Source organism: Tympanuchus pallidicinctus, unplaced genomic scaffold (assembly GCF_026119805.1).
Source record: "Tympanuchus pallidicinctus isolate F22 unplaced genomic scaffold, pur_lepc_1.0 scaffold4, whole genome shotgun sequence".
NCBI classification, from domain to species: domain Eukaryota; kingdom Metazoa; phylum Chordata; class Aves; order Galliformes; family Phasianidae; genus Tympanuchus; species Tympanuchus pallidicinctus.
Genome location: NW_026294758.1, coordinates 24,872,867 through 24,888,709, shown reverse-complemented (window position 1 = coordinate 24,888,709; position 15,843 = coordinate 24,872,867). Strand labels below are relative to the sequence as shown.

The 15,843-nt window shown below is 39.5% G+C and overlaps 1 protein-coding gene across 2 annotated transcripts in view; it reads right to left on the bottom strand.

Annotated features, from left to right (window-relative positions):
* Positions 1-15,843, bottom strand: part of EPB41L4A (erythrocyte membrane protein band 4.1 like 4A) — a 133,613-nt gene that overhangs the window by 71,770 nt on the left and 46,000 nt on the right. For both annotated transcript variants that reach the window (XM_052701008.1, XM_052701009.1), the window contains exons 3-4: positions 6,510-6,561; positions 5,315-5,393 (exon numbers count right to left, since the gene is read on the bottom strand). In XM_052701008.1, coding sequence (XP_052556968.1) covers positions 5,315-5,393; positions 6,510-6,561 — 131 coding nt within the window. The remainder of the gene's footprint in view (positions 1-5,314; positions 5,394-6,509; positions 6,562-15,843) is intronic.

The following is a 15,843-nucleotide window of genomic DNA, read 5'->3' as shown; positions in this document are numbered from 1 at the left end:
CAGCTGCAATTTTCATGACCAAACACTGTGCAGACACGAATGGAAGCTTGTCAGTTACACCAAAACATTTCTTGACTGGATTTGCACATCCAATTAGCAATACAAATCACTGACTAATATTATGACAAGGGAAACAAAAACATTTTTGAAAATTTATCCTGTCAGTTTACAATCAGAAATCCAGACACACTTCGAGTAGCAATTGCAACAAATTCTGTGTCTCCAGGGCCATCTTTCTTCCCCTGCAAGCAGGGTTGAGAGTGGGGAAAAGTGCAGAAAAATGACACCAAGCTTTCAAGTTAGGGGAGAATCACACTGCAGTCATCTATTCCTGTTTAAGTTGTGAAGAATCTGTTTTTACCAAACTGGTATCAGTCCTGTTGTATGGGAGAACTCTGTTCCTATAGTGGCATTTTGGAAAAAAAAATTCTTATCCTGATACAAGAAAATTATTTAGCCCACGCAGCAATAACTGCCACCTATGATTAAGAAAAAATAAAACCCATGTATTCTAATGAGTTCTCCTGTGTCATATGATGCAACTAGCTAAATGACTTACTCAGCCTTGTGGCTGACCTAAAGGAGGAAGCGGAGAAACTAAGGAGAATAAAGGAATGTGAGAGGGAGATTGATTGGTGGTACCAGTTCCTATCAGCCCTGAGATCTTGGCAGCCAGCTGAGGCTACACATGGAGCACATCACCCCCTGCTGCCTTGCAAACAGGTAACAGAAAGGAACCAGCAGGCAGACGGTGTTCCTGCTAGAGTGAACCCCCTGTCCTCTCCTCCCCCCTAACAACAACAGTGAAGAATTAGGGGCAAAAGGCCCCTGCTCGGCAATGCAGGTGCGCCCTCCCAAAGATTCCCCTGCCTCCCCAGCTGCCACTGCAGAACAGGTTCAGTGCTCTGCAGGGACAGCTGAACAATGGTGGTGATGATGGTTCTCCCCAGTTGGTGGTGTTACTGAAGTCTAACCAGACCTCACTTAGCAATAAAACATCATCATCAAAGAAAAAACAACAGTTCATCATTATTGGTGACTCTCTGCTGAAAAGAACAGAAGGACCAGTATGTAGACTAGACCCTCTATACAGGGAGGTCTGTTGCCTCTCGGGAGCCCAGGTTAAAGACTAAGGAAGAAACTTCCTTCCCTAATTTGGCCCTCAGATTACTATTCCCTATTGTTGTTTCAGGTAGGCAGCAACGATATAGGAAGAAATTTGTTAAAGGCCATGAAAAAGGACTTCAGAGCCTTGGGGAAATAGATCAAGAGCTCAGAATTGAATCAGAGTTGAGAATACAAATTGTGTTCTCCTCTGTCCTTCCTATTATAGGGAATGATGAAGGACTACATATGATGGGCCAACGGATTAATACCTGGCTCTGAGCCTGGTGTGCCCAGCAGGGGTTTGAGTTTTTTGACCTGCGCTCTGTTTGCACAAGATCAGGCCTGCTGGCAACTGATAGGAGTAGCTTCTCCTACCACTGGAAAGGGGTCTTAAGGTGGGAGTTGGGAAGATTCATTGATAGCGCTTTAAACTAGGCACGAAGGGACGTGGGGGTGTAACTGGGGTCACTAGAACAGAGCCTGTATGTAACATTCTGGTGCTTGCAGGAGAAGGATGTGCTAGTAAGATCCCACAGTCTTGTGTCTTGGTGAAGGAGGAGAACGCCTCACCCTTTTGTAGGAAGAATATGAGGGTTGGTGTGAGGTTGGTGGCTATGGAAACTTGAGTATGGTCATGAGGGTACTAGGACTACTGCCACTCAAAAGTAGGCCCAGCTCAGGTGCTTTTACACTAATGCACGCAGCATCAGCAATAAACAGGAGGAGCTGCAGGCCGTTGTGTGGTCAGACAGCTACAATACAGTCATCATCATGGAAACATGGTGGAATGACTCAGCTGGAGTGCTGTGATGGATGGCTACCAACTTTTCAAAAGAGATAGGCAAGGCAGAAAGGTGGTGGTGTAGACCTCTATGTTAAGAGAGAATGTGAATGTATGGAAATTAATGATGGTGATGACAGAGTTGACAGCTTATGGGTCATAATAAAAGCAAAGGCCAATAAGACTGATATTATCATGAGAATCTGCTCCAGGCCACCCAACCAGGATGAAGAGGTGGACAAGACACTTTACCGAGAGTTGGGTGAGGTCTCAAGGTCTCTCCCCCTTGTTCTTGTGGGGAACTTCAACTTCCCAGGCATCTGCTGGATTTATAATACAGCAGACAGGGAACAGTCCCAGAGGTTCTTAGAGTGTGTGGGAGATAACTTCCTGACACAGCTGGTGAAGGAGCCAGCAAAGAGAAGCAAAATCTGCTTGTTAACAGAGGTCTTGTTGAGATGTAAAGGTTGGAGGCCATCTGGGGCACAGTGATCATGAGATGCTAGATCTCTCAATCCTTGTTGAACCATGGAGGGGAGTCAGCAGAACTGCCACCTTGGATTTCCGGAGGGCAGACATTAACCTTTTTAGGACCAGGGTTGAGAGGGGCCCTTGGGAGGTAGTTTTGGAGAACATGGGAGCACAGGAAGGCTGCAAATAAGGAAGTAAGGAAGTAATTTTGAAGGTGTAGGAACTGACCATGTCCAAGTCATGGAAGACAAGCCAACAGATAAGGAGACCGGACTGGCTGAACAGAGACCTTTGGCTGGAACTCAACAGCAAAAGGAAAGTTTATGGTTTTTGCAAGAGTGGACAAGCTACTTATGATGATTACAGGTACATAATGAAGCTGTGCAGGGAAAAAAATAGAAAAGTCAAAGCCCAGCTAGAACTGAACTTGGCCACTAAGGTAAAGGACAACAACAAATGTTTCTATTATGAGCAGCAAGAGGAGGGTTAGGGAGAATCTCCATCCTCTGTTGGATGCCAAGTGCAACTTGTTGACCAGGATCAGGATAAGGCTGAGGTATTTAATACTTCTTTGCCTTGGTCTTTAACAGTAAGACTTGTTACTCCCTGGGCACACAGCCCCCTTGCACTGGTAGATAGGGATAGGGAACAGAATAAGCCCTGCATGATCAACGACGAAATAGTTTTGGACCTGCTCCAAAACCTGGATGCTAATGAGTCCATGGGGCCAGATGGGTTGCACCCTAGAGTGCTGAGGGAGGTGGCGGATGTGCTTACAAAGCCACTCTCCGTCATTCTTCATCAGTCCTGGCTAACCAGGGATGTCCCGATGGACTGGAGACTGGCAGATGTGACACCCATCTTCAAAAAGGTCTGGAAAGATGATCCTGGTAGCTACAGAGCTATCAGTCTTACCTCGGTGCCAGGGAAGGTTATGGAGTGGATAATCTCGGGAGCCATCATGGATCAATTAAAGGTCAACCAGGGGATCAGGCCCAGTCAGCATGGCATTACAAATGTTAGATCCTGTTTGACAAACCTGACTTCATTCTATGACAAGGTGACCCGCTTAGTGGATGAAAGCAAGGCTGTTGATGTGGTCTACCTGGACTTCAGTTCTTTTTGACACTGAAGCTTTTAACACTGTCCCCCACAGCATCCTCATGGACAAGCTGGCTGCCCGCAGTTTGAATGGGCATACACTCCGCTGGGTGAAACACTGGCTGGATGGCTGGGCCCAAAGAGTTGTGTTTAAATCAGTTTGCAGCCAGTCATGAGAGGTGCCCCCCAGGGCTCCATACTGGGGCCACTTCTATTTAACATCTTTATTAACGGTCTTGATGTGGAGATTGAGTGCACCCTCAGTAAGTTTGCAGGTGACACCAAGCTGGGAGGGAATGTGGATCTGCCTGAGGACAGAAAGGCACTACAGAAGGACCTGGATAGAATGGATTGATGGGCCAAGGTAAACTGTATGAGTTTCAGTAGGGCTAAGTGTCAGGTCCTGCATTTTGATCACAACAACCCCAGGCAACCCTATGGGCTTGGAGAGGAGTAGATGGAAAGCTGCCTGATGGAAAGGGACCTCGGTGTACTGATGGACAGGCAGCTGAATATAAGCCAGCAGCGTGCTCAGGTGGCCAAGAAGGCCAATGGCATCCTGACTTGTGTAAGGAATGGCGTGGTGAGCAGGACTAGGGAAGTCATCCTGCATCTGTGCTCAGCACTGGTGAGGTCTCACCTTGAGCACTGTGTTCAGTTTGGGGCACCTCAATAGAGAAAGGACATTGAGGTGCTCGAGCAGGTCCAAAGAAGGGCAGCAAGGCTTGTGAAGGACTTGGAGAATTTGGCCTATGAGGAGAGACTGAAAGAACTGAGGCTGCTTAGTCTGGGGAAAAGGAGGCTGAGAGGAGACCTTACTGCTCTCATCAAGTACCTGAAAGGTGATTGCAGCAATAGCAGGGCTGGTCTCTTCTCACAAGTGACAGATGACAGGACAAGGGGAAATGGCCTCAAGTTGCATCAGGGGAGGTTTAGGTTGGATATCAGGAAAAAATTCTTTACTTAAAGGGTTGTTAAGCACTGGAATAGGCTCCTTAAGGAGGTGGTTGAGTCACCATTCCTGGATGTGTTAAAAAACTGTTTGGACGTGGTGCTCAGGGACATGATTTAGCGGAGGACTGTTAGTTAGGGCAGTATGGTTAGGCTGTGGTTGGACTCAATGATCTTTAAGGTCTTTTCCAACCTGAGCAGTTCTATGATTCTATACACCTAGGTCATTAAAAGAAATATTAATCCAAGTCAGCACACTAATTTTGTCCACTTAACTAAATCACTTTTGAACCTGAGACTAGTTTTCTAAGATCTTTCACAGAAAAGACAAACAGAAAATCCTGCATGAGAATTCAAGCAAATGTATAGCTACATGTATGCATTACTGCATCATATTTTGTAGAGGCTAAACTTAGCTAGAAGAATCAAAAGCATGCATATCTTCAGTTTCCTTCACTTATTTTTATAAAGACTGAGAGAGATCCCCTTGAAAAGTAGTTCTGGAATTTAAACTATAAGAATACATAAGAATATTCCCTGTATTTGTGACCCGTTTTTGTGTGTGGATATTCACATATCCAACTAAACTCTAAACTTCACTACTGCACAATGCACATACAGATTTGTCAATACACTACTTTTTTTTTTTTTTTAAAAAAAAAAAAAGCACACTAGGCCCCTCTGTTTTTTGACGTACCAAAGAGCAAATTTTCATCCTCATCTTTCAAGCAGCTGTCCATACTGACCACAGTGAGGCTAGTCATAACTCTCATTCTGTACACGTTCAAAGAAAGATATCCCAATGTTTACGCAAAAAGCAAGCCTGTCAGACTACAGTATGCATCTGAACACATTGCTACCCTGAAAAAACAACAAAACTGTATTTTCATCTGAATACTCTACCTTGTTATTTCTTCTTTAAGTTTACATGGGTCCTCTGCATAGAATTTAATGCCAAAGTACAGAGTGTATGGTGGTCCAGCTGCAGGAAAAAGAAATGGGTGTAAAAATCGATTGTTATGAATTTACAGTTATTGTGAATTGTTCGTAGTTGATGACAAAATGGCTATTAATCAGTTTATCTTCGTATTTCACAAAACTTAAAGCCACCAAAAAACACTTAGCTACCTTCAGAAAATTACACCCATTACCCATGAGGAGGAAAAAAAAAAAAGTTTAAGTATTCTTATTATTATTTTTCCAGTCTACTGTTTATTTATTCTCATACTGTCTGCCTACTTGGAGCTTGTCATAATTTGAAAATTTAAGTTTAGATTTATTTGCTAACTCACTATTTCTCCAAGATTTTTTTTACTGCTCAAATTTGATATTTAGACACTTTTTTGTACATGAAAACAGTTTGAAAAATGTTAATTCTGAATGAAATATGATTTCCTGACATAACTAATATTAGTACATTCTATACTTTCAAATATCATATGGAGGCACCTAAATTATGTGCTACTTTAGTTGACATACATTTGGAAAAGATTTTCTAATTCACGTTTTGAAAATGTTATTCTTCAGAAAGACAGTTAGCACTGAGACTCATACAGCTAAATTTATTCTATGCATGCTCCACTTCTACATTTTTTTTTAAATAGAAGTCCTCCAATTTCTTGTTAAAATAAAAGTCTTATATTAATTAATTACAATAAAATTGACAGACCTTAAATATGGGTTTACTGAATAGTGGCAGCAGGGGTAGACATTATATTATGAGCAAGAGGCAGTATTTTCATTTTCAGAAAAAAAAATCAGGGTTTTTTAAGGTATGGTGTGGTAGAGGCATAGAGCTGCTACAGAATTAACTACACAAATGACAAATGGCACCATTTATTATGTTCTAAAGTAAAATTTAATCACAAAGAAATCTTTGGACATTAGTTATACTAATTCTTGTTAAATGACAGCATGTACAATCTATGTGTGGAATTTTGATGTAACTACAAACTATAGTAATAAAATGTCTCAAGAACTACTAATCTGTTTAGTCTGGAATACAATTTTTGTACAGAATATCTATTGCCTAGAATATTGCTTCTGTTACTTCACTTCAGATAGCTTCTTTAAATACATAGCTTATTTAAATACATACTGTTTATCAATTCTTTATGCTCAGCAAGGGTCTTTGCAGGATCCAACCAATACTGTAAGACAGATAATTATGAAAATTAGTCACTTAGCACATAAAATTAATACAGAATTATTGCAATTCTACATTTATTCATATATTGATATTTTTTCCTAGGAAAGCAGCGCAAGATGATTTATCTTCTCATCAGGATTTAGAAACTCAGCCAAGATTACAAGAATATGAAAATTTACAGAAGCTTACGGAATGCCTGTATGACACACTTCAGCCTTTTAATGACAACTTTGTACCAGTAGAGTCATTTCTGATAAAACAAACACATCTGTCTGTACAAGTCTAATGCTATGCATCTTCTCAGGGGGTAGCAGTCTCTCTGAAAGGAAATCTTACATTAAAAAGCACCACATCTCAGGCTCCTGACCAAGCTGGCTCTATGAAAATATCACACAGCATAATTTTTTTGTGTACCTTATCTACTGCAGCTCTTATGCTTACTCACAACCTTGCCATTTTCTTTGTAGGGGATAAACCTAAGCAGAATCATTCTGAAATAACAGCAACAGCAACGCATGTAAGATAAAACCTACGCGGAAAGAAAGGAAGTGCTATGTTTGATTTCTGAAAAACTAAGGATTGTAGCAGAAATGACAGGCATGACAGCATTCCTGCAACTACTAAGAAATTACTGTAACAACACAGTAATCAATTCAAGTCCATAGGATGTGAAGATATAGGCTTGACTAGAAGCAAAATCAGTATTCATGTTTAGAAAAGGCTTCCAGTAGCAGGTGAAGGGTATCACCGGAATGCTTACAGCAGCTGCATTTGAGATTATCAAGGTACGTTAAGCACGCCACAGAGGGATGAGCTGTATAGAATGTACTACAAGGATTCCCACACCATTTGAGCAACAGAAATGTAATTTCTCAGTGATTATTCTGACTCAACTTTATCAAACCTGTACTAAAATCTTTGCTGTCACAGTATGGCAGAGTATCTGCAGACTTCTTGTAGCTTTACATGGCGCCAGCATGATGAACATTCTACTCTTGTAATGACCTATTTATTTCTTAGCTTGGCATTTCTATGATTCAGTTAATGGAAGAAAGCGCAGAAGCCAAGACTATTCTTGCCGTCACTTTTTTCTTTCCTCTTCTGTCACACAGATTTTCTGGATCAGCAAGGACTGGCATACTCTCTCAAATACCAGAAACAGAAAGGCTGCAGAATGCAGCTGTTAGAAAAGCAAATTACAGGAGATTTTTTTTTTTTTTTTTTTTTAATAAGCAACTCCTTACCTTTCCCCTGACCTAACTAGAGAATAAGAATTAAATGGTTAAACAAAAAAAAAAAAAAAAAAAAAAAAAAAATCTTCTTTTTCTATATAGAAAACTCTTTGGACTATAGAGTTTATTTGTCAAAAAGAGGAACATAAGGAGGACACGGAAAAATGTTACAAAGGATTTGAGCAGAAAATTTTAAGCAACTAATTGCACAAACTACTTCCACTAGCTGCTCATCTATCTGTTACAAAAACAGCTGTATGCTTTGTTCTTGGTCTAATGGAAAAAATGTTGCCATTACAAATCCAGGAATGTTTCTAAACAACCACCATAAACAAAAATCATCATCCACTCATTATTCAAGCTGAATTTCAAAATAAAGTCATTAGGGTGGTACTTCACAAATGAGGGAGATCCTGCGTTCAATTCTAATCCCTACATATTTGCTCAGCAGTCAAGAGTGACAGTTTCACAAAGACGTGGTTTGAGAAGCCAACACTTCAAATGTTCAAAACTTTGAAGGGAAAAATACTCGATGCATATGTTGACTACATCCACTAACTATTCCAACAGAATCCTTCTTAATCTCAGAAGAACGTGGGATGGAAAGAAAACTTGTCACACTCAAATACTGTACTGAAAATTCTTATCAGAAATTATCTGAGCTAGCACAATAGGCTGATAAAGAGATTTCAAAGTCAACAGATAGAAAAAAAATACAAAAGAGGTCTGCAGTGCACATTCTAACCACAGAACAACCCTCTTCTCAAAACTGTCATCACAGTATGAAAAACACATCGTAAAGACAGCCTGCTTATCACTGACAACCTTACATTACGTTGTAAGACTAAAACTATACTGTTTCAAAATCAGATAAAAATATGACAGAGTATCTCCTTCATTAAAAGTATTCCGTAAGTGAACCGAAATCAGCTTCAAGATGCACTGTCTTATAGATGTCTTTATAGTTTAGCTTTACTTGCATAGATAGGTCACTTGTGAAAAAAACTGCATTTACAGATCATCTCTCATCTTGTGCCATCTTATACCACATTGGCTGTGGTAAGACAGAATTCAGCTACACAACTGATGTTTGTATGGACTGTATGGACATGAGCAGGAAATATTGCCAATTCAAAGCTGCATCTTAATTAGATATCTTAATTCTCACCATGCTGCATTTGACCTGCAACATGAATTATATTCTTTGTTATGGAATTTAGAGGGAATCCTCAAAATTTAGACGCAGAGGGAATCTGAAGAGCAGAGAGGAAACAAACCTGTTAGCTCATTTTGTCAATCACATTCTTTCCTTCCTCCAGACTAACTCAGCAGGAGGATTGCATCTTGAGCCCTCATCATGACAAGATAGGTTGCTGCTACCCACATTAGGGAAGCACAGAATCAGCTGGCATAAGGAAAAAAGCTCTTGTGAGGAAGCTATGGCCCTCTAGATCCATGTGCTGCATAGGTGACGTTAAGCAGCTCAACTCAAATAAGTTTACTGCTACAACAGAAAGCAGTCAGGAAGAGGCAAGAATCGAATCTGTCTTGTTATATCTTTGGAAATGCCAGAAAGCCATACTAAGAAGCTAAGTGAAGCCATACTAAGTAGCTGTGAAGCTACTCATTATTTTAAAGGCTGCCAACATTTTCCTGAATGGCGGTGGGAAGATGTGGCTTTCTAACTTTTCATTTGTAAGCCAAAGATTAATGGAATTTCAGGGGTAATGAAAAGGCATTTTCCAAGCCCATATTAGACAAGGATGAGAACATTTAAAAAACCCCAAACTCCTACAACAGAGTATTCTACATATGCATGCATACATAATAACGTGTACTAGATACACATTAAAGATTTGCATATACACACAGAAAGTGCTGGGCACAGTTTAAAGCTCATGTTTTGAAGTGCAAAGAGAAATGGATTAAATAAAACCAACACACCTGCACAACAGGAGTTGACAACAAGCTCCACATTTGTGAATGCCAAACTAGCTACAACCTGAAGCCTTATTTTTTTTTGTCTTTTTGAAAGACAGCTTACACTTCACAGCAGTTTGCCACCTGTACCTCTCCTGCCCAGCAGGTTATCTGACTTACAAGCAGCCCCCCAAGTACTGCAAATAGGTGGAGGCTCCAGCATTTACCCATCCAGTTGCAGGCAATGCATTCTGTGTACCTGAAAGGAGAATTCAATCTTCGCAGGGAAAAAAGAAAAAAAAAAAAAAAAAGGGAAAAAAGTAGTATTTTAAAATATTAAATTTCAAACCAATGAAACCACCATTTACTACATTGATGGCTACAAATTCACTAATTGTTATTTACAAAAACCACCTACTATCAGCTAAAACAAGAAATTATTATTTATTAAGATTGATGATAAATATACAATGATATCAAAGAAAAATACTCTGAATTTTACAGTAGAAGTGTTGGGGAAAAAAAAAAAAAGATGTATTTTAAAAAGCACAGTATATCTAAGAATACACAGTCTACATTGCCATTTGTACTTTTTACAGATCTGGCCTCCAAACAAAGATTCCAAATTGAGAAAAGATCTAAAGAGTACTGTATCCATGCACAATGCAGTATTTCATAATTAGCCCTCTTTAAATGGATGCAAACATTTTTTCATGAATCCAGAGTCTTTATTTCTTGAATTTGCAGAGGGTTAAAGCCAGGTCAAATTCCACCAACATGCTTGAAACAAAATATTAACTAGGCTGAAATGTTTGCTGTGGTATCAATCAATGAAATGTCTGGTGGAGATAAATTTGTCTACTTCGGACTAAATCCTGAACTGTCTTAATTAGATTCTTACCAAGCTGTACTTATGTCACACATGACAGTCATTTCTGTTCTCATTTTAAACAAAAAACAAATCACAAAAAAAGAGATCTTTTTCATTATAATCTGAAATTATCAAGATTGTTCCATAATTTAAGGCAACACTAACAATCAGAATTGTTCCATCAGTTTTTTCTGCGAATGTTCTGTGCGTGTAGCCACAAGTTGGTAAACTGAAGACATCTGGGTAACCTCACTAGTAAGTCTGAAAACTGACAGTGCTCCCTTATGTAACACAAAATTTGTAACTGTTAGGCTTTTCCTACATACAAAACACAAAGTATGGAACTCTTGTCTTTCCTATTAGAAACTGAAATTATACTGACTACGCTTAGTCTTGGATCAATACAAGTGCAAGTTCCACACTGATCCTGCTGCACTGGAAAAACTCTTTCAGCTCAACTGCCTTCAGCTCAGCTAACCACCAGCTTTGTCTAGATTGTTTCAACCCACTACGTATCTTCTATAATTGTTACTTTCTAATCAGCATTATCAGTTTCCATTTTCTTTTCTGCTATTTATAAGCCCTAGTCTCTTCTTTTCTGTATAATTTAGCGTATATCAGCTTTATGGGCATATGTCAAATCTACACAAAGCCGCAATGAGCTAGTCACAGTACACCTGCTTTTCTAGGCTTAAAATATAGACCACATGATGTGACAGTAACGTCCTACAAAGCATGCATTTTCAATTGTAAAACAATTTTATTAAAGTTTAAAGTTTTACTAAAATTGTGTGCTTTCTTTCTATCGTTAAGTTAGATATAGTCTGTTCACTGTTACCCTTTCCAATCTGGAATAACAGCTAGGCAGCCAAAGCATACTGCAATTAATTTATTTATTTATAATTATTTTATTGATCATGCAGGATGGATCTGGAAACCCTTCAGTTTGTGAGGTGGCAGAGCAGGGACAAGTTTATGGCTGTTTGCTGTGCTCAGCTTCGCCTCAGCTGGTCTGACTGCAGCACGCAGCTCACAGTAGAAAGGTCAGTTTCAGAGCTACAAATAAAATACGTCTACAGTAGACATCTACAACACTGGTACAAACATACAGCACTGCTATCTCATGCTGGAGCAGAACCTGCAGGTTAGCATAACACTGCACTCAAACAACTGGGGCAGGGGAAATCAGCTTGGATATGATACTGAATTAACACAGTGTTACTGCTTTCCGTATTTGTATTTCTCTGCTTGAAGCCCTAAGAGAATGTTAATATCCTGTACACCATGAATGTAACAGCTCAGATAAGTGTTACACTGGAGAAGACAATAAAGGTATTCGCATTGCAGATTTGGGTTAAGAAGGTTCAGTGCGAGAGTTCAGCTAGGGCTAGATGGTGGCAGTCTGATGAATGTCAGACTGTAAACTGCAGCCAGGCAACAAAATACTGTCAACATTTAAAATGTTTGTGGATTCCTATTTTGCTGCATTAAGGTAAATACAAAATCTTTTTTTCTGTGAAAGAAGCTCTAGAAGCAAGACTTTTCCACATCCTTTTGTGATTTGACAAGGAAATGGTTTGGGAATTCCAACGTACCCTTTACCTCATCAAACACTGCTCAGCCTTTCCTGAGATATGTGTAAAAATTGCCATTTCCGTTCTCTTGTAAGTGCCTCAAGAAAATACTGGCCTCCTGCCAGAGCAGTGATTAGCCCAACTACCTGCCCTGAGGCGCATTGGGAAATGCCACAATGTCAGCAGCAGAAGAGGTTAGGAAACCCTACCAACAACCCACAGCATTAGCTCAACCCATCTGCTCATTCTGACACAGTTTTACATGATTTAAAATAAATTATTGAATACTGCATATTAACTAATTGTTACTTCTTTCTTATTCAGAGCACAAGTAGACACAGATAAAGTGTTCTGGCAATTCCAAACATTCATGCATTGATTTTGCAAATTACACCATCCTCTTAACCTTGAAAGTTTAGGGGAGCCTAGAATGTCAATAAAGAGAAATGTGTATACCATAGCAACAGTGTCATCCAACTTATGCTTTACTCACTGCTCATGACCCTTCTACAGTCACCCAGTTCCATCAATCAGTTTTTTTGCTATCACCTATTTTCTCACTTGCAAATTAGTTTGTTAACTCTTCAGGGATACTCATTTTTGTGTCATGCATTCTTACATTACACAGCACAGCAAAACCTTGTTCCCTCATTAGAGCCCCTGGTACTAGTAAAATAATTATGATACCACCCACCTAAGAAGTAGCTCGCAAACACAGCACTTAAAAGACTACCTGGAAGTGCAGAAGTGTGCTAAAATAATGGGGAAAATGACCAAATAAGTAATTTCAAACCCTTAATAAAACACTTAAATACATGTTTTGTAACTGGATTATGTTCTTTAAAATTCATTGCTTTATTCACTCTAATTCCTCCATCATTCAGTAAAATATTTAGTTTCACAAACAAAACAAAACAAAACAAAATAATTAAAAAAAAAAAAAAAAAAAAAAACCACAATTGAGAGGGTAAATAAAAAAGTATTCCCACAATGAGCAATGTATTAATAGGTGGCCAAAACTCCAAAAGCATTTTTCAGCCTGAGACTAATTCAGAGGAGTAGTTTTAAAACTAATTAACAAGCTAATCTTTTCCCTTTTCCTCCAGGAAATCTGCTCTGGCCAAACCAGAACATACCCACTCTAAAATTCATACTGGGTTTCTCGCCAGTCACTAGAGTGCTAATCCCAACAAAGCAAAATGTTTTAGCGATACCCAGTATACAACCAAATACATATTTATGGCTGAAGCCCAACGTGGCATTTATTTCATGGAATCTTTCCTTTTTACTGGTCATTCTTAAGACACTACAAGACTTCACAAAAAATAACAAGCTAGCAACAACCATCATAAGACATGTAAAACTGAATACATTTGCTCATTTATGGACTTTCCACACAAAAAACTCCAATTTTTAATTACCCCAGAAGAAAAACAAGAGCAGTAGGCGCTCTCACAGTGCCTTAACACAGCCCAGTTGCAAAGCCTGCAGCACAACCTCAGCTAGTCACTAAGGCAGCACCTATGTGGTAGGCAGATGCATTCCCTGCCAAGAACCACAGCTCTCCTCTCCAATTGTGCATCCTGAAAGGTTCCTAGCTTTGTGTCAGAACAAAGCTGATGTGATCACCACTCTCCCACACATCTGGGACTCTCCTGCAAAGAAAACCTGTGGGTAGAGGAGCAAACAGCTCTCAAATGTTGGTTCTGTTTTGGGCCCCTTGCTACAAGGATATTGAGTTGCTCAAGCATGCCCAGAGAATAGCAATGAAGCTGGTGTCAAGACTAGAAAAATAAAAAACATATAAGGAGTTACAGAGGGAGCTGGGGTTGTTTCTCCTATTTCTACTTTTCTCTCTCTTGGAGAAGAATAGGCTGAAGGGAGATCTCCTCACTGTCTACCTGAACTACCTGAAAGGATCCTGCAGCAAAGAGGGTGCTGGATTCTCTCCTCAGGTGACAAATGACAGGACAAGAAGAAATGGTCTCAAGATGCACCATGGATGGGCTGGATTGGATATTAAGACTTTCTTCATCAAAACTATGGTCAAGCACTGCAATGGGCTCCTCAGGGATGTGGTGAAGTACTCATCACTTGGAGGTATATGACAGACATACTAATGTTAATGTTACTGAAGAATGATGGCACTTAGTAGGTCAGGTTGATGGTTGAACTTGAAGATCTTGGAAGGTCTTTTCTAACCTAGATGATTCTAGGATTCTATAATCCCTGGGGAAACCAAGAAGCATGGCAGCTTTCTGATGGGGAGCTGGCCAGAAAATCATGACAAAGTTAGGTTTACCCTGTTACAGAACGATGTAAGAGAAAATGGCAAAAAAGGCTGTATTTTTATTTAAAGAAGCTGAGTTAAAGGGTTATGCCACACAGCTCAAGCACATTATCATAATACAAAATGCACTGATGTCACACAACCAAATTAGCTGTTCTATTAGCTGGATGCATCCTAAAATGTACATTTATGCATTAAATCTTTCACATAAGAGATGTAATCTTCACTGATTTTCATAATACTCTGAACACTGTTAAATATACAGTATACATGCCTCTAAAAATGATCCCAGTAATTGCATTTCTATTTTATTTGTCTTTGCAGGAAAAAAAATAAAGCACTTCACAGAGCAAAAAAACCACCCTTTTTAAAAAAAAACAACCTATCTGCTCTATAAACATACCTTAATTTCCTCAGGAAATCAAAAACACCTTTAGGTTCACAGCTCAGTCTGACTTTTTCCCATTGAATGAAATGTAGCTAGAAGCTTATCAAGGAACTGAATTTACAAACATCTAGGCTGTGGCACAGAAATAAAGATTAAGATTTATCAAGTACAGCTGCATTCAGTATTACTTTCCTAATAGTGTACTGGCTTCGGTTTCTACATTTCTACTTCAACTAAAGTGAAGAAAATGGCAAATAATTTAGTCAGTTCAACAGCTCTGCTGAAATGCTTTGCAGGCCATTTTTCGAGGTGATACCAGGTGACACTGCCCCATGCCACAGCCTGCTTTGGCCAAAACACCCCACATTAGTTTCAATTTTCTTGCCTACTAAGAAACATAATCTCCCTGAAAAAAGTTCTCCATGCCTTTTGGGTCCTTCTCAAGAGGATCTCCTTCCCCAGAGTCTGGGCTTGAGGACACAGCCAACCCAAAGAGAGTCCTGAGGTCACGATCAATTTATTAACATCTTTGGGCTCCATTGGCAAACAGGAAGGACATGTTTGGATATAATACATCCATGGCAAAAGACTACACTCCAAAACAGCTGCTCAGCAATAAGCCCAAGTGAATCAATCCATGATGTACTTGGAGATCCTCCCTCCTAGGCACAACAGCCATAGCCAAAGCAAGAGCAAGCTGCTGACAATCTATCTCACAGAGAACTCAGAACCAGGGAAGCATCACCTACTAAGCATTTGCTTCAGTGCAAAGCGTTAAAAGAAGCAAGATATAATAATCCTACTTTCATACCGCAATTTATACTATTTATGTTTTCTTCCTTTTGTTTCCAATGTTCTCCTGCAGAATTTAGCGTATGATTCTATTCTGATTAATGGCCATTCCAGTGCAAACAAACAAAAAGAAACTACTACTGGAAAACTAACCCAGGAAACAAGTGAAAGTCAGTGAAAATACAATCTAATGGTCTGTAGGCACATATCACAAGC